The sequence below is a fragment of the Oncorhynchus keta genome, chromosome 33, assembly GCF_023373465.1.
Source record: "Oncorhynchus keta strain PuntledgeMale-10-30-2019 chromosome 33, Oket_V2, whole genome shotgun sequence".
In the NCBI taxonomy this organism is placed as follows: Eukaryota; Metazoa; Chordata; class Actinopteri; order Salmoniformes; family Salmonidae; genus Oncorhynchus; species Oncorhynchus keta.
This window is the reverse complement of record NC_068453.1, coordinates 7,308,537-7,335,709: the sequence shown is the minus strand read 5'-3', so window position 1 is coordinate 7,335,709 and position 27,173 is coordinate 7,308,537. Positions and strand designations below refer to the sequence as shown.

Sequence of the window (27,173 nt, the reverse complement as noted above, 5' to 3'; positions counted from 1 at the left end):
TTTCATCTCTCTTACCTCTCCCTCCGTCTTTATTTAATCTCTCTTACCTCTCCCTCCGTCTTTATTTCATCTCTCCTCTCCCTCCGTCTTTATTTCATCTCTCTTACCTCTCCCTCCGTCTTTATTTAATCTCTCTCTACCTCTCCCTCCGTCTTTATTTCATCTCTCTCTACCTCTCCCTCCGTCTTTATTTCATCTCTCTTACCTCTCCCTCCGTCTTTATTTCATCTCTCTCTACCTCTCCCTCTGTCTTTATTTCATCTCTCTTCCTCTCCCTCCGTCTTTATTTCATCTCTCTCTTACCTCTCCCTCTGTCTTTATTTCATCTCTCTCTACCTCTCCCTCCGTCTTTATTTCATCTCTCTCTACCTCTCCCTCCCATCTCTCTCTTACCTCTCCCTCCGTCTTTATTTCATCTCTCCCTCTTACCTCTCCCTCTGTCTTTATTTCATCTCTCTCTACCTCTCCCTCCGTCTTTATTTCATCTCTCTCTACCTCTCCCTCCGTCTTTATTTCATCTCTCTCTTACCTCTCCCTCCGTCTTTATTTCATCTCTCTCTACCTCTCCCTCCGTCTTTCATTTCTTTATTTCTCTCTCTACCTCTCCCTCTGTCTTTATTTCATCTCTCTACCTCTCCCTCCGTCTTTATTTCATCTCTCTCTACCTCTCCCTCCGTCTTTATTTCATCTCTCTCTACCTCTCCCTCCGTCTTTATTTCATCTCTCTCTTACCTCTCCCTCCGTCTTTATTTAATCTCTCTCTACCTCTCCCTCCGTCTTTATTTAATCTCTCTCTACCCTCCCTCTGTCTTTATTTCATCTCTCTCTTACCTCTCCCTCCGTCTTTATTTCATCTCTCTCTTACCTCTCCCTCTGTCTTTATTTCATCTCTCTCTACCTCTCCCTCCGTCTTTATTCCCTCCGTATTTATTTCATCTCTCTCTACCTCTCCCTCCGTCTTTATTTCATCTCTCTCTTACCTCTCCCTCCGTCTTTATTTCATCTCTCTCTTACCTCTCCCTCTGTCTTTATTTCATCTCTCTCTACCTCTCCCTCCGTCTTTATTTCATCTCTCTCTACCTCTCCCTCAGTCTTTATTTCATCTCTCTTACCTCTCCCTCCGTCTTTATTTCATCTCTCTTACCTCTCCCTCCGTCTTTATTTAATCTCTCTACCTCTCCCTCTGTCTTTATTTCATCTCTCTTACCTCTCCCTCCGTCTTTATTTCATCTCTCTCTTACCTCTCCCTCCGTCTTTATTTAATCTTACCTCTCCCTCCGTCTTTATTTAATCTCTCTACCTCTCCCTCCGTCTTTATTTCATCTCTCTCTACCTCTCCCTCCGTATTTATTTCATCTCTCTCTACCTCTCCCTCCGTATTTATTTCATCTCTCTCTACCTCTCCCTCCGTCTTTATTTCATCTCTCTACCTCTCCCTCCATCTTTATTTCATCTCTCTTACCTCTCCCTCCGTCTTTATTTCATCTCTCTCTTACCTCTCCCTCCGTATTTATTTCATCTCTCTACCTCTCCCTCCATCTTTATTTCATCTCTCTTACCCTCCCTCCGTCTTTATTTCATCTCTCTCTACCTCTCCCTCCGTCTTTATTTCATCTCTCTACCTCTCCCTCCGTCTTTATTTCATCTCTCTCTTACCTCTCCCTCCGTCTTTATTTCATCTCTCTCTTACCTCTCCCTCCGTCTTTATTTCATCTCTCTCTACCTCTCCCTCCGTCTTTATTTCATCTCTCTCTACCTCTCCCTCCGTCTTTATTTCATCTCTCTTACCTCTCCCTCCGTCTTTATTTCATCTCTACCTCTCCCTCCGTATTTATTTCATCTCTCTTACCTCTCCCTCCGTCTTTATTTCATCTCTCTCTACCTCTCCCTCCGTCTTTATTTCATCTCTCTCTACCTCTCCCTCCGTCTTTATTTCATCTCTCTCTACCTCTCCCTCCGTCTTTATTTCATCTCTCTCTTACCTCTCCCTCCGTCTTTATTTCATCTCTCTCTTACCTCTCCCTCCGTCTTTATTTCATCTCTCTTTCCTCTCCCTCCGTCTTTATTTCATCTCTCTCTTACCTCTCCCTCCGTCTTTATTTCATCTCTCTCTTACCTCTCCCTCCGTCTTTATTTCATCTCTCTCTTACCTCTCCCTCCGTCTTTATTTCATCTCTCTCTTACCTCTCCCTCCGTCTTTATTTCATCTCTCTCTACCTCTCCCTCCGTCTTTATTTCATCTCTCTCTACCTCTCCCTCCGTCTTTATTTCATCTCTCTCTTACCTCTCCCTCCATATTTATTTCATCTCTCTCTGTTTCCTCTCCCTCCGTCTTTATTTCATCTCTCTCTGTTTCCTCTCCCTCCGTCTTTATTTCATCTCTCTCTACCTCTCCCTCCGTCTTTATTTCATCTCTCTCTACCTCTCCCTCCGTCTTTATTTCATCTCTCTACCTCTCCCTCCGTCTTTATTTCATCCTCTACCTCTCCCTCCGTCTTTATTTCATCTCTCTCTCCCTACCTCTCCCTCTGTCTTTATTTCATCTCTCTCTACCTCTCCCTCCTCTTTGTCTTTATCTCTCTCTACCTCTCCCTCCGTCTTTATTTCATCTCTCTCTACCTCTCCCTCCGTCTTTATTTCATCTCTCTTACCTCTCCCTCCGTCTTTATTTCATCTCTCTCTACCTCTCCCTCCGTCTTTATTTCATCTCTCTTACCTCTCCCTCCGTCTTTATTTCATCTCTCTCTACCTCTCCCTCCGTCTTTATTTCATCTCTCTTACCTCTCCCTCCGTCTTTATTTCATCTTACCTCTCCCTTACCTCTCCCTCCGTCTTTATTTCATCTCTCTTACCTCTCCCTCCGTCTTTATTTCATCTCTCTCTTACCTCTCCCTCCGTCTTTATTTCATCTCTCTCTACCTCTCCCTCCGTATTTATTTCATCTCTCTTACCTCTCCCTCCGTCTTTATTTCATCTCTCTCTTACCTCTCCCTCTGTCTTTATTTCTCTCTCTTACCCTCCCTCTGTCTTTATTCATCATCTCTCTCTTACCTCTCCCTCCGTCTTTATTTCATCTCTCTTACCTCTCCCTCCGTCTTTATTTCATCTCTCTTACCTCTCCCTCCGTCTTTATTTCATCTCTCTTACCTCTCCCTCCGTCTTTATTTCATCTCTCTCTACCTCTCCCTCCGTCTTTATTTCATCTCTCTTACCTCTCCCTCCGTCTTTATTTCATCTCTCTTATCTCCCTCTGTCTTTATTTCATCTCTCTCTTACCTCTCCCTCCGTCTTTATTTCATCTCTCTCCCTCCCTCCGTCTTTATTTCATCTCTCTTACCTCTCCCTCCGTCTTTATTTAATCTCTCTCTTCTCCCTCCGTCTTTATTTCATCTCTCTTACCTCTCCCTCCGTCTTTATTTCATCTCTCTCTTACCTCTCCCTCCGTCTTTATTTCATCTCTCTTACCTCTCCCTCCGTCTTTATTTAATCTCTCCTACCTCTCCCTCCGTCTTTATTTCATCTCTCTCTACCTCTCCCTCCGTCTTTATTTAATCTCTCTCTACCTCTCCCTCCGTCTTTATTTCATCTCTCTCTACCTCTCCCTCCGTCTTTATTTCATCTTCTACCTCTCCCTCCGTCTTTATTTCATCTCTCTTACCTCTCCCTCAGTCTTTATTTTTCTACCTCTCCCTCCGTCTTTATTTCATCTCTCCCTCCCCTGTCTTTATTTCATCTCTCTACCTCTCCCTCCGTCTTTATTTCATCTCTCTCTACCTCTCCCTCCGTCTTTATTTCATCTCTCTTACCTCTCCCTCCGTCTTTATTTCATCTCTCTTACCTCTCCCTCCGTCTCATCTCTCTTACCTCTCCCTCCGTCTTTATTTCATCTACCTCTCCCTCCGTATTTATTTAATCTCTCTACCTCTCCCTCAGTCTTTATTTCATCTCTCTCTTACCTCTCCCTCCGTCTTTATTTCATCTCTTTCTTACCTCTCCCTCCGTCTTTATTTCATCTTCTTATCTCCCTCCGTCTTTATTTCATCTCTCTTACCTCTCCCTCCGTCTTTATTTCATCTCTCTCTACCTCTCCCTCCGTCTTTATTTCATCTCTCTCTACCTCTCCCTCCGTCTTTATTTCATCTCTTTCTTACCTCTCCCTCCGTCTTTATTTCATCTCCCTCCGTCTTTATTTAACCTCTCCCTCCGTCTTTATTTCATCTCTCTCTACCTCTCCCTCCGTCTTTATTTCATCTCTCTACCTCTCCCTCCGTCTTTATTTCATCTCTCTTACCTCTCCCTCAGTCTTTATTTCATCTCTCTACCTCTCCCTCCGTCTTTATTTCATCTCTCTTACCTCTCCCTCTGTCTTTATTTTTCTACCTCTCCCTCCGTCTTTATTTATCTCTCTCTACCTCTCCCTCCGTCTTTATTTCATCTCTCTTACCTCTCCCTCCGTCTTTATTTCATCTCTCTTACCTCTCCCTCCGTCTTTATTTCATCTCTCTACCTCTCCCTCCGTCTTTATTTCATCTCTCTCTACCTCTCCCTCCGTATTTATTTCATCTCTCTTACCTCTCCCTCCGTCTTTATTTCATCTCTCTTACCTCTCCCTCTGTCTTTATTTAATCTCTCTCTTACCTCTCCCTCCGTCTTTATTTCATCTCTCTCTACCTCTCCCTCCGTCTTTATTTCATCTCTCATCTCCCTCCGTCTTTATTTAATCTCTCTCTTACCTCTCCCTCCGTCTTTATTTCATCTCTCTCTACCTCTCCCTCCGTCTTTATTTAATCTCTCTCTACCTCTCCCTCCGTCTTTATTTCATCTCTCTGTTTCCTCTCCCTCCGTCTTTATTTAATCTCTCTCTACCTCTCCCTCCGTCTTTATTTCATCTCTCTCTACCTCTCCCTCCGTCTTTATTTCATCTCTCTACCTCTCCCTCCGTCTTTATTTCATCTCTCTTACCTCTCCCTCGTCTTTATTTCATCTCTCTACCTCTCCCTCCGTCTTTATTTCATCTCTCTCTTACCTCTCCCTCTGTCTTTATTTCATCTCTCTACCTCTCCCTCCGTCTTTATTTCATCTCTTTACCTCTCCCTCCGTCTTTATTTCATCTCTCTTACCTCTCCCTCCGTCTTTATTCATCTCTCCTCTTTACCTCTCCCTCCCCTGTCTTTATTTCATCTCTCTCTTACCTCTCCCTCCGTCTTTATTTCATCTCTCTCTACCTCTCCCTCCGTATTTATTTAATCTCTCTTACCTCTCCCTCCGTCTTTATTTCATCTCTCTCTTACCTCTCCCTCCGTCTTTATTTCATCTCTCTCTTACCTCTCCCTCCTCATCTCTCTTACCTCTCCCTTCTTTATTTCATCTCTCTTACCTCTCCCTCCGTCTTTATTTCATCTCTCTCTACCTCTCCCTCCGTCTTTATTTCATCTCTCTCTACCTCTCCCTCCGTCTTTATTTCATCTCTCTCTTACCTCTCCCTCCGTCTTTATTTCATCTCTCTCTACCTCTCCCTCCGTCTTTATTTCATCTCTCTCTACCTCTCCCTCCGTCTTTATTTCATCTCTCTACCTCTCCCTCCGTCTTTATTTCATCTCTCTACCTCTCCCTCCGTCTTTCATCTCTCTTACCTCTCCTCCGTATTTATTTCTCTCTCTTACCTCTCCCTCCGTCTTTATTTCATCTCTCTACCTCTCCCTCCGTCTTTATTTCATCTCTCTCTTACCTCTCCCTCCTCTTTATTTCATCTCTTTACCTCTCCCTCCGTCTTTATTTCATCTCTCTCTACCTCTCCCTCCGTCTTTATTTCATCTCTCTCTACCTCTCCCTCCGTCTTTATTTCATCTCTCTACCTCTCCCTCCGTCTTTATTTCATCTCTCTTACCTCTCCCTCCGTCTTTATTTCATCTCTCTCTTTCTCCCTCCATCTTTATTTCATCTCTCTCTTACCTCTCCCTCCGTCTTTATTTAATCTCTCTCTACCTCTCCCTCCGTCTTTATTTCATCTCTCTTACCTCTCCCTCCGTCTTTATTTCATCTCTCTTACCTCTCCCTCAGTCTTTATTTCATCTCTCTACCTCTCCCTCCGTCTTTATTTCATCTCTCTCTTACCTCTCCCTCCGTCTTTATTTCATCTCTCTCTTACCTCTCCCTCCGTCTTTATTTCATCTCTACCTCTCCCTCCGTCTTTATTTCATCTCTACCTCTCCCTCCGTCTTTATTTCATCTCTCTACCTCTCCCTCCGTCTTTATTTCATCTCTCTTACCTCTCCCTCCGTCTTTATTTCATCTCTCTTACCTCTCCCTCCGTCTTTATTTCATCTCTCTCTACCTCTCCCTCCGTATTTATTTCATCTCTCTTACCTCTCCCTCCGTCTTTATTTCATCTCTCTCTTACCTCTCCCTCTGTCTTTATTTCATCTCTCTCTTACCTCTCCCTCCGTCTTTATTTCATCTCTCTCTACCTCTCCCTCCGTCTTTATTTCATCTCTCTTACCTCTCCCTCCGTCTTTATTTCATCTCTTTACCTCTCCCTCCGTCTTTATTTCATCTCTCTACCTCTCCCTCCGTCTTTATTTCATCTCTCTTACCTCTCCCTCCGTCTTTATTTAATCTCTCTCTTACCTCTCCCTCCGTCTTTATTTCATCTCTCTTACCTCTCCCTCCGTCTTTATTTAATCTCTCTTACCTCTCCCTCCGTCTTTATTTCATCTCTCTCTTACCTCTCCCTCCGTCTTTATTTCATCTCTCTTACCTCTCCCTCCGTCTTTATTTCATCTCTCTCTTACCTCTCCCTCCGTCTTTATTTCATCTCTTTCTTACCTCTCCCTCCGTCTTTATTTCATCTCTCTCTACCTCTCCCTCCGTCTTTATTTCATCTCTCTTACCTCTCCCTCCGTCTTTATTTCATCTCTCTCTTACCTCTCCCTCCGTCTTTATTTCATCTCTCTCTACCTCTCCCTCCGTCTTTATTTCATCTCTCTCTTACCTCTCCCTCCGTCTTTATTTCATCTCTCTCTTACCTCTCCCTCCGTCTTTATTTCATCTCTCTCTTACCTCTCCCTCCGTCTTTATTTCATCTCTCTCTTACCTCTCCCTCCGTCTTTATTTCATCTCTCTCTTACCTCTCCCTCCGTCTTTATTTCATCTCTCTCTACCTCTCCCTCAGTCTTTATTTCATCTCTCTCTACCTCTCCCTCCGTCTTTATTTCATCTCTCTCTTACCTCTCCCTCCGTCTTTATTTCATCTCTCTCTACCTCTCCCTCCGTCTTTATTTCATCTCTCTCTACCTCTCCCTCCGTCTTTATTTCATCTCTCTCTTACCTCTCCCTCCGTCTTTATTTCATCTCTCTCTTACCTCTCCCTCCGTCTTTATTTCATCTCTCTCTACCTCTCCCTCCGTCTTTATTTCATCTCTCTCTACCTCTCCCTCAGTCTTTATTTCATCTCTCTTACCTCTCCCTCCGTCTTTATTTCATCTCTTTCTTACCTCTCCCTCCGTCTTTATTTCATCTCTCTCTACCTCTCCCTCCGTCTTTATTTCATCTCTCTATTACCTCTCCCTCCGTCTTTATTTCATCTCTCTCTACCTCTCCCTCCGTCTTTATTACATCTCTCTCTTACCTCTCCCTCCTTTAGACCTCCAGTGTTCCTCTCCCCTCTTTCTTAATTCTTATTCTGAAATGGATTAAATCATGTTTTTTTTCTCATTTATGAAAAATGTAAAACTATTACATTTACATAAGTATTCAGACCCTTTACTCAGTACTGTGTTGAAGCACCTTTGGCAGCATTTACAGCCTTAAGTCTTATTGGGTATGACGCTACAAGCTTGGAACACCTGTATTTGGGGAGTTTCACCCATTCTTCTCTGCAGATCCTCTCAATTTCTGTCAGGTTGGATGGGGAGCGTTGCTGCACACAGGTCTCTCCTGAGATGTTCTATCAGGTTCAAGTCCGGGCTCTGGCTGAGCCACTCAAGGACATTCACAGACTTGTCCCGAAGCCACTCCTGCATTGTCTTGGCTGTTCATCAGACCAGAGAATTTTGTTTGAGACTATTTAGAATTCCTTTTGGAAAACTCCAAGCGGGTTGTCAGGTGCCCTTTTCTGAGGAGGGGCTTCCGTGTGGCCACTCTACCATAAAGGCTTGATTGTTTGAGTGCTGCAGACATGGCTGTCCTTTTTAGAAGGTCCTCCCATTTCCAGAGGAACTCTAGAGCTCTAGACCATCGGGTTCTTGGTCACCTCCCTGACCAAGGCCCTTCTCCCCCGACTGCTCGGTTTAGCAGGGCGGCCAGCTGGTTCCAAACTTATTCCATTTAACAATGACGGACAACACTGTGGTTCTTGGGGACCTTCAATGCTGCATAAATGTTTTTGTACCCTTCCCCATATCTGTGCCTGGACGCAATCCTGTCTCGAATCTCTAAGACAATTCCTTCCACCTCACGGCTTGGTTTTTGCTCTGACATGAACTGTCAACTATGGGAACTTATATAGACATGTGTATGTCTTTCCGAATCATGTCCAATCAATTGAATTTAACATTGAATTTGTAATACATTTGCCAAGATTTATGAAAACCTGTTTTCGCTTTGTCACTATTGGTTATTGTGCTTAGATTGAGTTTTTCATTTTTTGGTTAATCCATTTTAGAATAAGCCTGTAACGTAACAAAATATGGGATGAGTCAAGGGGTCTGAATACTTTCCGAAGGCACTGTGTGTTCCACCGTCATCACTGACTTACACCTCTACCTTACACCCGCTGTAAAACCTCATGAGAACATTTCTACCTTTTTGACTATAGTGCTGAGGGCCATGTTCACGTTTCTTCTTACTTAATTGCCTACAGTACAGTATGGTTCTACTTGGAATGGGATGGAGGTTTGGCATTTCCCTCTCTGGATAAGTATGAGAGAGAGAGAGAGAGAGGGAGAGGGGGGCATATACGAGCGCTATAGGCAGAGAGAAGTGTGATTATGAGAACTGAAATGAGTGTTCAATCTAAAGGTGTGGATTGGCTACACAATGAGTCACCATGGCAAACGTGTCACAAAATGAGACTTGGGTTAATGCCGCTGTGAGTCTGTGTGTGTGGCTGACATTCTCCCTGTCAGTGTTCTGCACCTCCTGCTCTGACTGTGCTTTGACCATCTGCAGCCCCAGCTAGCCAGTCCCCTCCTCTGTACTGACCACTGATGTCCTGACGGCCAGGCCTATTCTTGGCAGAAGGGCTGGTAATAAGTTTGACCTAATTAGGCAGCCAGGCAGCAGAGGACCAGAATTTGACAGTAGACTAGAGCCAGTCTCAGGTCCATTATGTATCAGCCAGGCAGGGGAGGACCAGAGACCAGAGCTGGACAGGAGTCACAAGACGGACAGACGCAGACCTTGCCTACTTCCTTCATCCCAGGCCAAGGCCTGCTGTTCAGGCCAACCTGCCTCAAGCAAACCCACCCCAGTAATAGGGCTTTGGTCCCCAGAAAAACTAACCTACTTCTGGGTTTCTTCCCTTCTAACTCGCATCCAAGACTGGGTCTTTGGCTCCCAGCTAGCTAACCCATCCTAGTCTTTGGCTTTGCCCCTATTAAGTGACTTTGGCTTTGACCTTAGCCTTCATCAAACCGACCTCGGACTCTAGTTGATATCCCCAGTAAATCCCCCCCACAGTGGGGCTGGTCCCCACCAGCAGCCCACCCACCCTGACTCCAGCCCAGCTCCAGGCCCTTGGCATCATCTCCACAGATTGGCCAGGCCTCAGAGCCTGCTCCATTACTCCCACAAACAGTCTGTCTCTCTCAGCAGTGACCTTTCATCTGGGTCTTTTTGATTACCATGCAGTGACAGTTCAGAGCACACTAACTCACATGGTTCTGCTCTCCTCTCACACTGTACTGTACTCTTCTGGTCGCTCCAGGCTACTCTTGCTCGCACTCGCTGTCTGCGTCTCAAATGGTTCCCTTTCCCTTATATAGTGGACTAGTTTTGACCAGAGCCCTATGGGCCCTCGTCGATATTAGCGCACTATAAATGGAATAGGGTGCCGTTTGAGACAGGCACTCTGCCGCTCTCCTCACTGGACTACAGCAAGGCTCAGGACTGATGAAGTGAACACTAGGCCCGCCCTGGTAGGGTTTAGCTAGTAAATGACATGAGTGATTACTGAAGCCCGTTTTTATTTAAATAATCTATAATTCACTGCTTCCTTGTTGTTGGGTTGGATCGGGGGGGGTTCGTTTCAACGCAATTCAACTCAATGCGGAATAGAAAATGTAATTGACTCTGAGTCGAAAGGGGTATTGCATCCCTCCTGCACCTCCAATAAACTGAATGACCCATAGAGGAGTGCAGGGCATAGGGATGCCATGGCTCTGTTAGGCTGTTAGCTTGGCATTAGCCTGGTGGGATAATGACAGCTTCCTGTGGTTCAGACCTTGTTCTGGTCAGCCTCTCTAATCACAGAGTCTCTGAGTATATTCCTCTATCTCCCAAGAGCACTGCTTGTGACACAGGGTGCATCGGATTTGTTTGTGTGGGTGTGTGCACATGCATGTGCAGACACAGAGTTGAAGCGTTTTCTTGTTGTGTGTGTATGTGTTGAGAGAGTTGAAGAGTTCACCGTGTGTGGGTGTGCGCGCACGCATATCTGTGTGTGTTTATGAGCACTTGTCCGTGTGACTCCTCTCTCCACTGTGCCTGCCGTCTGCTCTCCTCTTTTTCCCCTCTCCCCTCCTTGGCCCCCTTGCCGTGAGCCACCACAGGGCCACAGACAGCCAAATGTCAGAGCCCGCTGGCATGTACTGAGGCCAATATGCAGCAAATGAGCCCTCATTATCTATTTGTTTATCACATAATGGGAAGCCTTTTCTCAGGCTAATGAAACAGACACACAGGCTGCAGCCCAAAATGGCATCCTATTCCCTCAACTGCTTTTCAACAGGACTCTGGTCAAAGGTTGTGCACTATATAGGGAATAAGGGTGCCATTTGGGATTCATCCAAAGATTCCTTTTCCTCCCAGTCTCTGATCAGCGACTACATTTCCCCCGGCCTCTGGTTTCACAGAAAATGATGATCAAACTGGTCTACAAATCAGGTCAGAATCTTGGCCCACCATCTTGTAATGCATCCTGGACCTTACCTTAAAGCTAGAATCATTATATGGTGAAACTGCCACGTCCGTTTGGGATATCACAACGCAAAAGACGTTCCCGCTATCAACGAACACTGTTTTTTTATTTTATACCTCTGACGTCATCGTGCGTAAGAACAGCAGAATATGTACTGCAATGTGTTTGACCATGCTGCTGGATGCTCCTCTCCTCTGTTGAATCTGCGAAACCAAAATGTTGACATAGGCACTGGGGTGAAAATATCTTTACTGCAGGATATAACCTGTGCTTTATACGGCTTATATACAGGTTGTACTTAAAACAATAATATATAATAATAATATAATATATGCCATTTAGCAGACGCTTTTATCCAAAGCGACTTACAGTCATGTGTGCATACATTCTACGTATGGGTGGTCCCGGGGATTGAACCCACTACCCTGGCGTTACAAGCGCCATGCTCTACCAACTGAGCTACAGAACAAGCCGTTCCTATGCTCCTACAGGTTCCTTAGAGCATCATTTGCCTGTCTAAAGTCAGCAGTCTACAAGCAGTCTAGCGCTAGCTGCTGTCTTAGCTGTCCATTACCTGTCCCATTCAGTTGTCTTTGTCCTGCCATGCACCAGAGGCTGGCTCACCTGACACCTCCCACACGCCTTTCCTCCCAGCTTAGCCCTGTACAGAACAAGATGCCTCACACACTGCCTCTGTCACCCTCTCTATCTCTGTGTGTCTGTCTGTACAGGCTTCCTCTCTGAAGGACACCAGAATTAAATCTAGAATCGTCTTCCTATTTCGCAACAAAGCCTCCTTCACTCATGCTGCCAAACACACCCTCATAAAACTGACCATCCTGCTGATCCTCGACTTCGGCGATGTCATTTATAAAATAGCTTCCAACACTCTACTCAACAAATTGGATGCAGTCTATCACAGTGCCATCCGTTTTGTCACCAAAGCCTCATATACTAACTAGAGGTCGACCGAATTGGGGCCGATTTCAAGTTTTCATAACAATCGGAAATTGGTATTTTTGGACAGCTATTTGGCCAATTGTTTTAATTCATTTAAAACATTTTTTTTATACCTTTTATTTCATCTTTATTTAACTAGGCAAGTCAGTTAAGAACACATTCTTATTTTCAATGATGGCCTAGGAACAGTGGGTTAACTGCCTCGTTCAGGGGCAGAACGACAGTTTTTTACCTTGTCGGGGGATTCAATCATGCAACCGTACAGTTAACTAGTCCAACGCTCAAACCACCTGATTACATTGCACTCCACGATGAGACTGCCTGTTATGCAAATGCAGTAAGCCAAGGTAAGTTGCTAGCTAGCATTAAACTTATCTTGTAAAAAACAATCAATCAATCAATCATAATCACTAGTTAACGACACATGGTTGATGATATTACTAGTTTATCTAGCGTGTCCTGCGTTGCATATAATCGATGCGGTGCATATCATTGCTCCAATGTGTACCTAACCATAAACATCAATGCCTTTCTTAAAATCAATACACAGAAGTATATATTTTTAAACCTGCATATTTAGCTAAAAGAAATCCAGGTTAGCAGGCAATATTAAACAGGTGAAATCGTGTCACTTCTCTTGCGTTCATTGCACGCAGAGTCAGTGTATACGCAACAGTTTGGGCCACCTAATTTGCCAGAACTTTACGTAATTATGACATAGCATTGAAGCTTGTGCAATGTAACAGCAATATTTAGACTTAGGGATGCCACCCATTTGATAAAATATGGAACGGCTCCGTATTTCACTGAAAGAATAAACGTCTTGTTTTCGAGATGATAGTTTCCGGATTCGACCATATTAATGACCTACGGCTTGTATTTCTGTATGTTATTATGTTATAATTAAGTCTATGTTTTGATAGAGTAATCTGACTGAGCTGTGGTAGGCACCAGCAGGCTTGTAAGCATTCATTCAAACAGCACTTTTGTGCGTTTTGCTAGCAGCTCTTCGCAATGCTTCAAGCATTGCGCTGTTTATGACTAAGCCTATCAACTCCCGAGATTAGGCTGGTGTAACCCATGTGAAATGGTTAGCGGGGTGCGCGCTAGTAGCGTTTCAAATGTCACTCGCTCTGAGACTTGGAGTGGTTGTTCCCCTTGCTCTGCATGGGTAATGCTGCTTCGAGGATGGCTGTTGTCGTTGTGTTCCTGGTTCGAGCCCAGGGAGTAGCGAGGAGAGTGACGGAAGCTATACTGTTACACTGGCAAAACTAAAAAGTGCCTATAAGAACATCCAATAGTCAAAGGTTAATGAAATACAAATGGTATAGAGAGAAATAGTCCTATAATTCCTATAATAACTACAACCTAAAACTTCTTACCTGGGAATATTGAAGACTCATGTTAAAAGGAACCACCAGCTTCCATATGTTCTCATGTTCTGAGCAAGGAACGTTAGCTTTTTTACATGGCACATATTGCACTTTTACTTTCTTCTCCAACACTTTGTTTTTGCATTATTTAAACCAAATTGAACATGTTTCATTATTTATTTGAGGCTAAATTGATTTTATTGATGTATCAAGTTAAAATAAGTGTTCATTCAGTATTGTTGTAATTGTCAATATTACAAATACATTTTTTTTAAATCGTCCGATTAAATCTAATACTAACCACCACTGTGACCTGTACGTTCTCGTTGGCTGGCCCTCACTTCATACTCGTCGCCAAACCCACTGGCTCCAGGTCATCTACAAGTCTCTGCTGGGAAAGCCCCGCCTTATCTCAGCTCACTGGTCACCATAGCAGCACCCACTCGTAGCACGCGCTCCAGCAGGTATATCTCACAGGTCACCCCCAAAGCCAATTCCTACTTTGGTCGCCTTTCCTTCCAGTTCTCTGCTGCCAATGACTGGAACGAACTGCAAAAATCACTGAAGCTGGAGACTCATATCTCCCTCACTAACTTTAAGCACCAGCTGTCAGAGCAGCTCACAGATCACTGCACCTGTGTATAGGCCATCTGTAAACAGCCTATCCAACTACCTCATCCCCATACTGTATTTATTTATCTTGATCCTTTGCACCCCAGTATCTCTACTTGCACATTCATCTTCTGCACATCTACCATTCCAGTGTTTATTTGCTATATTATAATTACTTTGCCACCATGGCCTATTTATTGCCTTTACCTCCCTTATCTTTGCACTCACTGTATATAGACTTTTTGTTTTCTTTCTTTCTACTGTATTATTGACTGTATGTTTTGTTTATTCCATGTGTAACTCTGTGTTGTTGTATGTGTCGAACTGCTATGCTTTTTCTTGGCCAGGTCGCAGTTGCAAATGAGAACTTGTTCTCAACTAGCCTTCCTGGTTAAATAAAGGTGAAATAAACAAATTAAAATCTGATCTTTGTGACCAATACCCCTGAGTCTGAAAGCAGTAGAACACATTTAACTAATGATAGATGGATGGTGTGAGGGAGAAAGAAAATAGAATTGGGTGGAATCAATCTTCCACAGTGTTGTAACAGTTTTGATTTAAATCGAGTTTAGCCTCCAATGGTAAGGGCTTGGAGTTGAGACGCTGTTGTGCAGGGGTTGTTGCATGGTTCTCCCAGGGTTCTGTAAATCTGTATCTGTTCACAGTTCTACACCACAGCCCAGGAGCGCTTACCCTGACACACATTTAGTCACGAGATGGCCCCAGCAGCTCCCGCAGCCAATCAAGCATGTGAAGCAGAAAACTTGAAGTTATGTGCTCTCATAATGGACATCGTACATGAGTACAGGCCTTAATTAAAAAGAGAGGATGTATGGCCACGTGATAACCTGCATGTTAACTCACACTTAGAATATCACCTTATATAATACACACCTCTCTCACGCGGTATCATTCATTCTCTTAATATTAGACTGCAGTTGCTGTTCAAATTTTCTCCAGCCATACATCACTTGGTTTATTAACTTTTTGACAATACAAAAGCATACAATTTAACCTTTACATCCACACATTTCAACAAACATGAATGACCTCACACTTGCTCAGTCCCACATGTTCCCACAGTAACCTCGCCCATCCTGCCCGTCTCACAATAACACTTTCTCATTTCTCATCTCCTGGACAGCTCTAGTGCTTGCAATACTTTATGCCATATAGCTTCAAACTGCACTATTCTGCCTCTCTGTAGCCCACATTCTTTTCAGTATTTAATGTGTTTGAGACATCCAGTGTCTTAACGATAGAGGGTCATTTAATTTCCAGTTGTTTAGCAAACCTTTTTCAAAATGATTGATGAAAAAGTACAGTCAGTCCAACACATTGGGTATTCCCCTCGTATGCCATGTCTTAAATTATGCAGATAGGTGGATTTAAAGAGAATTTATATTGTAAAACTTCTGACAGCCAACTCTCGAACTCCGCCCGTAACTTTTGGACTTCATAGCACTTCCAGAAAGCATGAATCATTGAGTCACTGTTCGTTTTAGACATGCCTCTGCCGTTGTGCTGTACAATTTGGGATTTTTGTCTCTTGTATAAACATTTCTGTACATTAGTTTATACTGGATTAAGCGTACATTTTGTTTATGTTCCAACACTTGTGTGCCAATATCTTGTGCCAATATCAGTTAATTTTAGGTCTTGGTTCCAATAGTTGTTTATTTTTTCCAAAGAGATTCAGTTGGATAGGCTTTCTGCAATGTTTTGTACATCTTACCTCGTATGAGTATCCTTTTCTTACTCAAATAGAATTCCCTCATTTGCTTTGATGTCCAAAAGTTTTCAGGTCAATATTTCATGATATACAACTTTTAAGTTGCTTGTATTTGACAATGTATGCGTTGGTCAGTCCAAAGTTTCTTTCTTAATTCTGTCATGTCAGTAATTGTATTTCCTATTGCCAAGTTATTTATGGTTTCCATGCGGGCCAATTCATCAGTGAATTCTGAAAAGTATTGTTCCATAGTGGTGTATTTTTAGGGATTGAGATTGGTTCTTGTAGAATTCATTTCATTTTCTTCCATATTGTCATAGTTTTCAATGTTCTTAGCTCCATCCTTTGAAAAAAGACATGAGAAGATTCTGGGGATGATCATGTGCATCTTCAGTATGTACCCATTGTTCCTCTTTAGTGCATTTAACTATATGTTGCAAGTAAAAGCCTTGGGTGGCGAGTTGATACATTTCTACATCTGGAAGGTTAAAACCACCCTCAGAACTATGAGCATGCAATACTTTACAATTTATTCTATTTTATTTGCCCATATAAAGTCTGTTATGGCAGAGTATACTTTTTAAAATAATCTCTTCATGGGGTAATTGGTATTGCCGAAAATAAATGTAAAAACTTTGGGAACCATACCATTTTTAAAGAGGTTTATATTACCTTTAAGATTTATGGGAAGACTGTCCCATTTTATTAGATATGCTTTCATGTTGTTGAGTAATGGGATAAAGTAATCTTTACATATTTGTTGTTTGTCACTTTCTGCAAAAAGGAGGGGGGAGAGAGGGCATCCCTGTCTCGTTCCCTTTTCTAAAGAAATATCATCACATAATGTGATGTATTTGTTTCTGGAAAGTTGAAGGGTACCAAAGTTTTGACTAGAAAAGGACATTCAAGATGATTGGAAGCCTTTTTGTTTTTTTTATTGTAATGTATTATACTGAAACTTGTTCTTGTAGTTGTTTTTAAGTGTCTGTTTTAATAAACCTTGTTTGATTAATATGTATCAAGTTGGATAAGATCTTTTGTAATTCTGTTGCTTATGAGTTCTTATTTTTTGTCACAATTTATTCAACTTATGTGTCTGTGTTGTTCAGACTGAAATAACTGTTTGATACATGTACAGTTGAAGTCGGGAGTTTGCATGACCTGAAAGGCCGCTCAGCAAGGAAGAAGCCACTGCTTCAAAACTGCCATAAAAAAGCTAGACTACGATTTGCAACTGCACATGGGGACAAAGATCGTACTTTTTGGAGAAATGTCCCCTGGTCTGATGAAACAAAAGTACAACTGTTTAGCCATAATGATCATCGTTATGTTTGGAGGAAAAGGGGGGATGCTTGCAAGCCGCAGAATAACATCCCAAGCGTGAAGCATGAGGGTGGCAGCATCATGTTGTGGGGGTGCTTTGCTGCAGGAGGGACTGATGTGGAAGGGAAATTGAGGAAGAAAATGATGTGGATATATTGAAGCAACATCTCAAGACATCAGTCAGGAAGTTAAAGCTTGGTTGAAAATGGGTCTTCCAAATGGAAGATGGTAAAATGGCTTAAGGACAACAAAGTCAAGGTATTGGAATGGCCATCACAAAGACCTGACCTCAATCCTATAGAAAATGTGTGGGCAGAATTGAAACGGCATGTGTGAGCAAGGAGGCCTACAAACCTGACTCCGTTACACCAGCTCTGTCAGGAGGAATGGGCCAAAATCCACTCAACTTATTGTGGAAGGCTACCCGAAACGTTTGACCCAAGTGAAACAATTTAAATGCATTGCTCCCAAATACCAATTGGGTGTATGTACACTTCTGACCCACTGGGAATGTGATGAAAGAAATACAAGTTTTAAATAACTCATTCTCACTACTATTATTCTGACATTTCACATTCTTAAAATAAAGTGGTGATCCTAACTGACTATGACTTTTTATTAGGATGAAATTGTGAAAAACTGAGTTTAAATGTATTTGGCTAAGGTGTATGTAAACTTCCGACTTCAACTGTAACTCGGAAGCACTGAATTGAGTGACGTGTCATTTCAGTAAATAGGAACACTATTTTGTCCCATAATGTAAAATACATTTATATGGGAAAGCAGTCTGGTGCTTTTCTCCTCCCTAATGTTTTACGAGTTTAATATTTATTTTGGGGTGACTCTTTTTTTGTCTGTTGTAGTGTTGTTGAGTCTGTGTTTTTTTAAATCAGATTTATGTAGAAGCTTTTAAAATGGTTATTAATAGTGTATTTAATTAAAGGATTTTGTTTCTAATTAAACCATCGTTTAAAATTCTAACTTGTTTGGCGTGTATTAGTTTTGTCAGGGCTGTGTTTACCAGATTCATTTGCCATTTAAATCGTATGCTTTAATTGAGTTTAACCTGTTAGTAGTAGGCTCTCTTCAAAAGTAAAATATTATTTTCCTGCTTAAGTTCAGAAATTATGTTTTCTCCTTTACCTTGTAAAGATTTTCTATGGGGTTTTTCTAAGATAGAAAGAAAAAAAAATCTCTAACTCCAATTACACTTTCTCAGAGTATGAGATTATCATTCCCTAATGTATGCCTTAAAGCTTCCCAAATGTTGTGGCTGGTGATGCTCTACTTGGGCGAGTGGGTCCCCCGACAGACTGAAGTGAGGTGAGTGGAGGCATCACACAAACTTCAGGGGAGTGTCTGATGCCCTCCCAGTCGCCTAATAGGCAGTGTAATGAAACGGTGAGAAAATAATCATTTTGTAAGTAAACAAATGAGAAGAGAGCTCATGCTTGTTTGATTGGTTAAGCAGGTAAATGACCAACTGGAAACTAGCAGGCAGAATGTTCTTTGAAAATGTTCTCTCTACTGATCCACCTCAGGTGGTTGGGAACCGCTGCGACTGTAACTGGCATCTCTGTCTGCCTCAATAGCTTACTTGGCACCAACACCAACACCAACTCTCTCTCTCACACACACACCAACTCTACTTCTCTCTCTCCCAACCCCCCCCCCCCCTCTCACCTCTCTCTCACTTTTGCTTTCTCACACATGCACAAACTCTGCCTTTACGTCTCTCCCACATACACACACACACGCTCACTGTTGTTCAGGGCTCTGGAAGAATTGCAGAGTGCCTGCGGTGCTGTTTTCAGAAGGCTGAAGCACTCACTGCCATTCTACATTACCACCATACCCCTAGATACTCCAAAAACATTGACTAAGACTTTGGCTCTAACTGGCTCACCGTAGCGCTATGCTAGAACTCTTGATCTGTCCAACCCTCTGGCCTGTAGCTGTATTCGTAAAGATGATGTCAAGGCTATCATATCAAATTATACTCAATGGTGCCTTTCCATTTGGACCAGTCAGCTAGTGACGAAAGGTCAAGGGGACAGAAGAGTGGAGAGCTTGTTTCTTTCCTAGAATTCATCAAATTGAAATGAGGACCAAATGTTTCATGTAGCATGAATAGCAATGGCTTCGATACAGACACCATGCCTTTTCTCTGTGATTTCATTACTATCTGGTATTGAATAAATGCTGGGAACGTCATTTGGAAAGTTAATTTCAGCCTGACTGGGATGTATACACAAAGCTATTAGTTTGGTGTAAATCGAAGATCACTATGTCATTGTGTGTTTCTCCTTGAGACAGATGTGGGCGCATACACACACACATACAAACAGACACACACACACACTCCTAGCCGAGAGAGAAAGGAGTTACACAGACGGCTTTAACGCAATTAAATGTCTGTCAGACGGAAGTGGAACTCTTTAAATGTCAGCTGCTTTTCTACTGATTAAATGTCCATGTTGAATGCATTTGCTTTGACTCTATTATTATAAGAGGGCCGGAAAGTGTGTACTGTGTATAACTCTATACTATAGAAATATCAGTGCTACTTCAATGTCTGTAGGCCTATACTTTTGAGTGTACACAGTGCCTTCAGAAAGTATTAAATAGAGATTTTGTCACTGGCCTACATAAAATACCTCAATGTCAGTGCAATTCTTAAAAAAAAAAAAGGTTTTTAGAAATGTTTACAAATGAATGAAAAGCTCAATGGCTTGAGTGTTCAAGCCCTTTGTTATGGCAAACCTCTATGTTCAGGTTGTATTATTTATGTCCTGAATACAAAGCGTTATGTCTGGTGCAAATCCAGCCGAACACATCACTGAGTACCACTCTTCATATTTTCAAACATGGTGGTGGCTGCTTCTTGTTATGGGTATGCTTGTCATCGGCAAGGCATGACATTTTGTTGTTGCTGAAAATAAACGTAATAGAGCTAAGCACAGGCAAAATCCTGGAGGAAAACCTGGCTCAGTCTGCTTTCTAACAGCCACTGGGAGACAATTTCACCTTTCATCAGGACAATATCCTAAAACATAGGGCCAAATGTACACTGGAGTTGCTTTCCATGACGACATTCAATGGTCCAGTGTGGCCTAGTTACAGTTTTGACTTAAATTGGCCTAAAAATCTATGGCAAGACTTGAAAATGGCTGTCTAGCAATGATCAACAACCAAGTTGACAGAGCTTGAAGAATTGAAATAATAATGTGCAAATATTGTACAATCCAGGTGTGCAACCTCTTAGATACTTACCCAGAAAGACTCAACTGTAATCGCTGCCAGAGGGAATTAACATGTATTGACTCAGGTTTGGGAATGATTATGTAAGTGAGATATTTATATATTTCAAAAAGTACCCAAATTTGTCATACTTGAGTCATTTTCTATTAAGGTATCTTAACTTTTACTCAAGTAAAAGTGAATCACCCAGTAAAATAGTACTTGAGTAAAAGTCTAAGTATTTGTTTTTAAATATACTTACGTACCAAAAATAAATGTAATTGCTAAAATATACTTAACTATTGAAAGTAAAAGTATAAATAATTTCAAATTCCCTTTATTAAGCAAACCAGGTGGCACCATTTTCTAGTTTTTTGTTATTTATGGGTAACCAGGGGCACACTCCCAACATAGACATCATTTTTCAAACAAAGCATTTGGGTTTAGTGAGTCCGTCAGATCAAGGCATTAGGGATGACTAGGGATGTTCTCTTGATACATGCATGAATTTGACTATTTTCCTGCCATGCGAGCCATTCAAAATGTAACAAGTACATTTGAGTGTCGGGGAAAATGTATGGAGTAAAAAGTACATAGTTGACTTTTGGAATATAATGAAGTAAAAAAATCTATTTAATCAATTTTGACAAGACAAAATTTGTACAATGTAAAGCGGTATCACTACTTTCTGAAGGCACTGTTTACTCTGTATGGATGGTATAGACATGTCAATGCAATATTCATCTCTGTAAATCCTGTTGAGTGTACATACCCTGGATGGTATAGAAATAAATGCCAATGCTACTTTAATTTCTGTATATCCTTTTGAGTGTACTCTGAGACCAAGGTATCGAAATCCCAGAGGCATTTCAATATGTATATCCTGTGTATACTCTCTCCGGATGGTTTAGAAAAGCCAGTGCTACTTCAGTCTCTGTATCCTATTGTCAAGCATTGTGGGATATGCTTGTGATGGCAACAACATATGAGGCAGTCACACTCCCAATCTGTTCTATCACAACTACCAGGACAGACATGTATCTTAATCAGACAGAAGTTTACACCTTCTCATCTCTCAGTGTAGAGGTCTTAATAGACTCACGGCCATAAGTCTCAACAGCTAGAAGCTAAATGACAAGCATCCGACGTGCTCCACACATCAATCTCTACTCCCAAAAGAAATTATGGAAATGATGCAATTTTTGGGAGTGTATTTGTACACATACAAAAGCCGGCATTCAATCAATGGCAAAAAAACTACAAACAAATTGTGAGTTATGGCCTTGAGTCTATTACACTGAGAGATGAGAAAGTGTAAACTTCTGCCTGATTAATACAATGCCCTCGCCGTTCATCAGAAAAACTTGTAATTTTGTCCAAACTTGGGCTGTGAGTGGAGACTCATTTAAACTGCATGTAGCTTGATGAATCACCACGCGAGAGTGATTTGGTGTAGTTGTAGCGCGTGCACGCGCACACACTGAGGGAGAGAGAGACAAATAGAGGTGTAGAGAAAAGGAGCAAGAGAGGAAGGTAGAGTGCTAGAGGCAGGACCTCCCATGTAAATTGGTTTTAATACACTCTTAATGGACTTTCTCACATGGGCCGTATGAATCTACTCAACAGAGGCATTTACTGAAAGGAGTAATGTAGGGGGGGAAAAACAAAAGAAAAAACAATACTGTGGATGTAATTGTATACACACTCCCCCTGCATCGTTCTCGCTCTCTCCCCCTGCATCGTTCTCGCTCTCTCCCCCTGCATCGTTCTCGCTCTCTCCCCCTGCATCGTTCTCGCTCTCTCCCCCTGCATCGTTCTCGCTCTCTCCCCCTGCATCGTTCTCGCTCTCTCCCCCTGCATCGCTCTCGCTCTCTCCCCCTGCATCGCGCTGCATCGCGCTCTCTCCCCCCCTGCATCGCGCTCGCTCTCTCTCCCCCTGCATCGCGCTCGCTCTCTCCCCCCCTGCATCGCGCTCGCTCTCTCCCCCCCTGCATCGCGCTCGCTCTCTCCCCCCCTGCATCGCGCTCGCTCTCTCCCCCTGCTCTCCCCTGCGCTGCGCTCTCTGCTCCCCCTGCACGCGCTCCCCCTGCGCTCTCTCCCCCTGCATTGCGCTCTCTCCCCCTGCATCCCCTGCTCCCCCTGCGCGCTCGCTCTCTCCCCCTGCATCGCTCTCTCTCCCCCCTGCATTGCGCTCGCTCTTCTCATCGCCCCCTGCATTGCTGCATCGCTCTCTCTCCCCCTGCATTGCGCTCTCCCCCTCTTCCCCCTGCATCGCTCTCTCTCTCCCCCTCGCTCTCTCTCCCCCTGCATCGCGCTCCCCCTGCATCGCTCTCTCTCCCCCTGCATCGCTCTCCCCCCCTGCATCGCGCTCGCTCTCTCTCCCCCCCTGCATCGGCTCTCTCTCCCCCTGCATCGCGCATCGCTCTCTCTCCCCCCCTGCATCGCTCTCTCTCCCCCTCGCTCTCTCTCTCCCCCGCTCGCTCTCTCCCCCTGCATCGCGCCTCGCTCTCTCTCCCCCTGCATCGCGCTCCCCCGCATCGCTCCTCTCTCCCCCTGCTCGCTCTCTCCCCCCTGCTCTCTCTCCCCTGCATCGCTCTCTCTCTCCCCCGCATCGCTCTCTCTCCCCCTGCATCGCTCTCCCCCCCTGCTCTCTCTCCCTGCATCGCGCTCGCTCTCCCCCCTGCATCGCTCCTCTCTCCCCCTGCATCGCGCTCGCTCTCTGCTCTCCCCCCTGCACGCTCTCTCTCCCCCCGCATCGCTCTCTCTCTCCCCCTGCATCGCTCTCTCTCTCCCCCGCATCGCTCTCTCCCCCCTGCATCCCCCTGCGCGCCGCTCTCTCCCCCCCCTGCATCGCGCTCGTCTCTCCCCCTGCATCGCGCTCTCTCCCCCTGCATCGCATCTCTCTCTCTCCTCCCCCTGCATCGCGCTCGCTCCCCCTCCCCTGCATCGCTCGCTCTCTCCCCCTGCATCGCGCTCCCCCTGCGCTCTCCCCCTGCATCGCTCGCTCTCTCCCCTGCATCGCTCGCTCTCTCCCCTGCTCCCCCCTGCACGCTCTCTCTCCCCGCTCGCCTCTCTCTCCCCCTGCATCGCTCTCCCCCTGCACGCTCTCCCCCTGCATCGCTCCCCCTGCATCGCTCTCTCTCTCCCCCGCTCGCTCTCTCTCTCCCCCTGCATCGCGCTCTCTCTCCCCCTCTCTCTCTCTCCCCCTGCATCGCTCTCTCTCTCCCCCTGCATCGCTCACTCTCTCCCCCTGCATCGCTCTCTCTCTCCCCCTGCATCGCTCTCTCTCTCCCCCTGCATCGCTCTCTCTCTCTCCCCCTGCACGCTCTCTCTCTCCCCCTGCATCGCTCTCTCCCCCCTGCATCGCTGCATCGCTCTCTCTCCCCCTGCATCGCTCCCCCTCCCCCCCTGCATCGCTCTCTCTCTCTCTCCCCCCCTGCATCGCTCTCTCCTGCTAACTTGTGTGGCCCTTCGTGTATGTTACCCACAATACCCAGGACCTCCTGATGAACAGAACTGTTGGTTAAGTCGCCCGTAATCAATCACCCGTCTGTGGCGTTTAGTTGGTTGTGTCTGCGTTGGTGCGTGCAAGCGCCGTACACAGTAGAAGGGTTGAGACTTCTTTGCAGTATGATAGTGACTGCCCCTGCGTTCTCCATCAGTGATCAATAAACACCACACCAGGGCGCTATGCGACTCTGATACTGACGAGGGGGCTAAGTCGATTTTTTTTTTTTCATCCTTACTCACAAATCTCCTAAAAGTAGTTATCACTCCCAACAACAGTGGCCTGTGGTGCGGCGCTCTGCCTTGCTGCCAGACTGTCATTCGAGACCTGCAGTTTATCGCTGTGTCTGTGTGTCTGGCTCGGCCCAGACCCACCGCAGTGAGCCAAAAGCACAGCTAAATAATTAAGCTGCTTCTTTTCCCCCGCTTCGCTATGTGCCGCCTGCGATACGGACAGGACTCAGTAACCATAGTCGCCGCCTCAATACAGCGACATGTATTTATTCATCCTCTCTGAAATCACTATTGTCTTAGAGCCAAACAGATGCTCTCGCTGCTTTCTGTCTTAGGAGGTGATTTAATGGACTCAAGGACAGATTGGAGAAACCGTGTTGTGAATTCATCTCTACTGGGTCTGTGGGGTTTCCTCTGGGTCTGTGGCTGTGTCTCTGCTTGTGCCTTCATCTCGGCTAAAATCTTCCATAATGTGTTAGTCCATTACTATCCCCAAGAAGCACTGTCACACACACACACACACACGCTAAGCGCACACAGTCCACCCTCTATCTATCCACTTTGATCTCTCGTTAACTCTGTGGGGAGAAAAGACCGCAGTCCTCTTGAGAAGTACCAGGCTTTTCATTTGACTTAATGCAATCTGAGCACCATCCAGGAATGTCCTATTCAGTGTACAATTGAGTCTATGGGTGTTGGGTTTACCTTTTTGTGCAGGTGCTTGCAACTGTACTTTGCATAAGTGGTCGACTTGAAAGGCCTTCTAATTCCTAAAGAGGATGCTTCAGCACATGGACCCGTCCTTTTCTAAATGATGTGCATTTCTGCCGCTGGCCTTGCTTCTTTAGAGAGGATGTTAATTGTTCCGATGTTCTGAGGGGCCCCTTTTGATGCCGTTATCAATGTGACTCAATCAGACATTAGACACATGCGTTGTGCCCCTGGACCTGTGTTAGTAAAGTGATTTCTGCAGCAGCCTGTGAGATGTGTGTAATTAAGGTATATTAAGCTCATTAGCAGAATATCAATGATAGCCAACAGCTGGTCATTAGAATGTTTAAGTCATGAATGAAGGACTCTCACCAGCCAGTCACCAGGGAGGTGGGTTTGACTACTAGCTTATTCTATACATTAGGTAGGACACTGAATACCTATGAGTTGTCCCATAGAATGTCCTCTGGAGGTCCATATATTCCATTATGTACCATTATATGCAGCACTTTACACTGTGCTCGACCGCCATATCCAGCTTTCTCACATTTGCGTTTCTAGGATGTTTGACAATGAAACTAACACTGTGCCTCTGACTAAACTAGTCAACAAACAACATGGCCTTGTCCATTCAAATGCTCCCACATACACTACAAACGTATGTGGACGCCCGCTCGTCGAAAATCTCATTCCAAAATCATAGGCATTAATATGGAGTTGTTCACCTCTTTGCTGCTATAACAGCCTCCACTCTTCTGGGAAGGCTTTCCACTAGATGTTGGAACATTGCTGCGGGGACTTGCTTCCTTTCAGCCACGAGCATCAGTGAGGTTGGGCACTGATGTTCGGCAATTAGGGCCTGGCTCGCAGTCGGCATTGCAGTTCATCTCAAAGGTGTTCGATGGGGTTGAGGTCAGGGCTTTGTGCATGTCACTCAAGTTCTTCAAATCCAATCTCGACAAATCATTTCTGTATGGACCTTGCTTTGTGCACGGGGGCATTGTCATGCTGAAACAGGAAAGGGGCTTCCCCAACTGTTGCCACAAAGTTGGAAGCACAGAACTGTCTAGAATGTCATTATATGCTGTAGCGTTAAAGATTTCCCTTCACTGGAGCTAAATCACATTTAGCGTATGTTCAGATAGCTCCAAAACTATTGGGACATGTGATTTGTATGCAACCTGCGGTGTGTTGTCAGATATTCAAATGAGCGTCAGAATTGATTTGCATTAATGATATCTGTCGTCAGTTTCTTTTCTCCTTCTCTGTCAGTCAGTGTTTGGCGCTGGTGGAGTTGTGAACATGTGAGACAGACACATAAGCAAGCAGGTACGCGCACAGAGAGACATGTAAACACAGCAGTCTTATTTCAAACAACTGTGTGGGGTGGGAAAAGAACGAGCCTGGACGAACCAAAGTAGTCAGCTACACAGTGCAATGGTAGGGAAAGCATTTTGCGCAAGTGTCACTGTCACCCCAGGCCGGGCCTGTCTCTGTTACTGCAGGAAGTGTTAACCAGATTCATTCCCCCCTCATCAGGCCCCAGTCAGAGGGCTTTATTAGGCTGGAGATGGACGTCCTGCCGTCCCAGCCTCACTAACACGCACTAATGCATCAATCTCGTGGGGGGTCTGGCAGGGGCTTGGCTGGGGCTAACTGTAACTCCATAAGGCTTTTTAAAATATTTTTTTACTTTGTCTCTCGTCGTTCCAAGTCATTTCAGAAAGCCGTGACACCAACCACCTCAGGTTGATCTGAAATGGTTTCTGTAGTTTAGAAACAAATAATATAAGCACTCCTGCAACATAATTATGATTGATAGCACACAAATTGGCTGTTTTAATTTATAGGATTGACATAATATTCAATAATTGTAGTACCTAACGTCCGATTTGGACCCCAAAGGGCATCAACGGACCCACGACACCCCACACCAATCCAACCCCAACAACGTGTATATATTATCAGTTCTCTATTTAACATTATTTTTTATTTAACTAGGCAAGTCAGTCTAGGAACAGTGGGTTAACTGCCTTGTTCAGGGGCAGAACGACAGATTTTCGGTAACTGGTCCAAAGCTGGAACCACTAGGCTACCTACCGCCAAATAAGTATGGAGCTGTGGGTCAGAATGTTGTTTCTTCACCCTATGTTTTTTTTCTTTCTGTTCAGAGAAGTTAGTCATCCTGATAATACCAGGTTCTGACCCATGGTGCTGTTACGCTATTAGGTGATCATTTTTTTAAGAACCCCCCCATTGTTAAAGGGATAGTTCACCTAAATTACAAAATACATTTAGTTTTTTTGTCTCTGGACCAGGTATTACAGCAGGCCGTGCTTTGGTT

The 27,173-nt window shown here is 44.3% G+C and overlaps 1 protein-coding gene and 1 long non-coding RNA gene across 6 annotated transcripts in view; one reads left to right on the top strand and one right to left on the bottom strand.

Moving 5' to 3' along the window:
• The window catches only part of tbc1d22a (TBC1 domain family, member 22a), a 198,151-nt gene that overhangs the window by 169,000 nt on the left and 1,978 nt on the right, over positions 1-27,173 (top strand). The window contains exon 15 of one of the 5 annotated variants that reach the window (XM_035748531.2): positions 14,748-18,207. The exons of the other annotated variants lie outside the window; for them this stretch is intronic. Within the exon in view, the coding sequence (XP_035604424.1) occupies positions 14,748-14,780 (33 nt within the window). The 3' untranslated portion in view covers positions 14,781-18,207. Of the gene's footprint in view, positions 1-14,747; positions 18,208-27,173 lie in introns of those variants that run through there. 5 annotated transcript variants of the gene reach the window in all.
• Positions 917-8,777, bottom strand: LOC127914590 (uncharacterized). Its single transcript, XR_008088957.1, has 4 exons — positions 7,594-8,777; positions 7,128-7,193; positions 1,301-1,399; positions 917-946 (listed from the first exon to the last, which is right to left on the bottom strand). It is a non-coding gene; the product is annotated as an uncharacterized LOC127914590 (long non-coding RNA).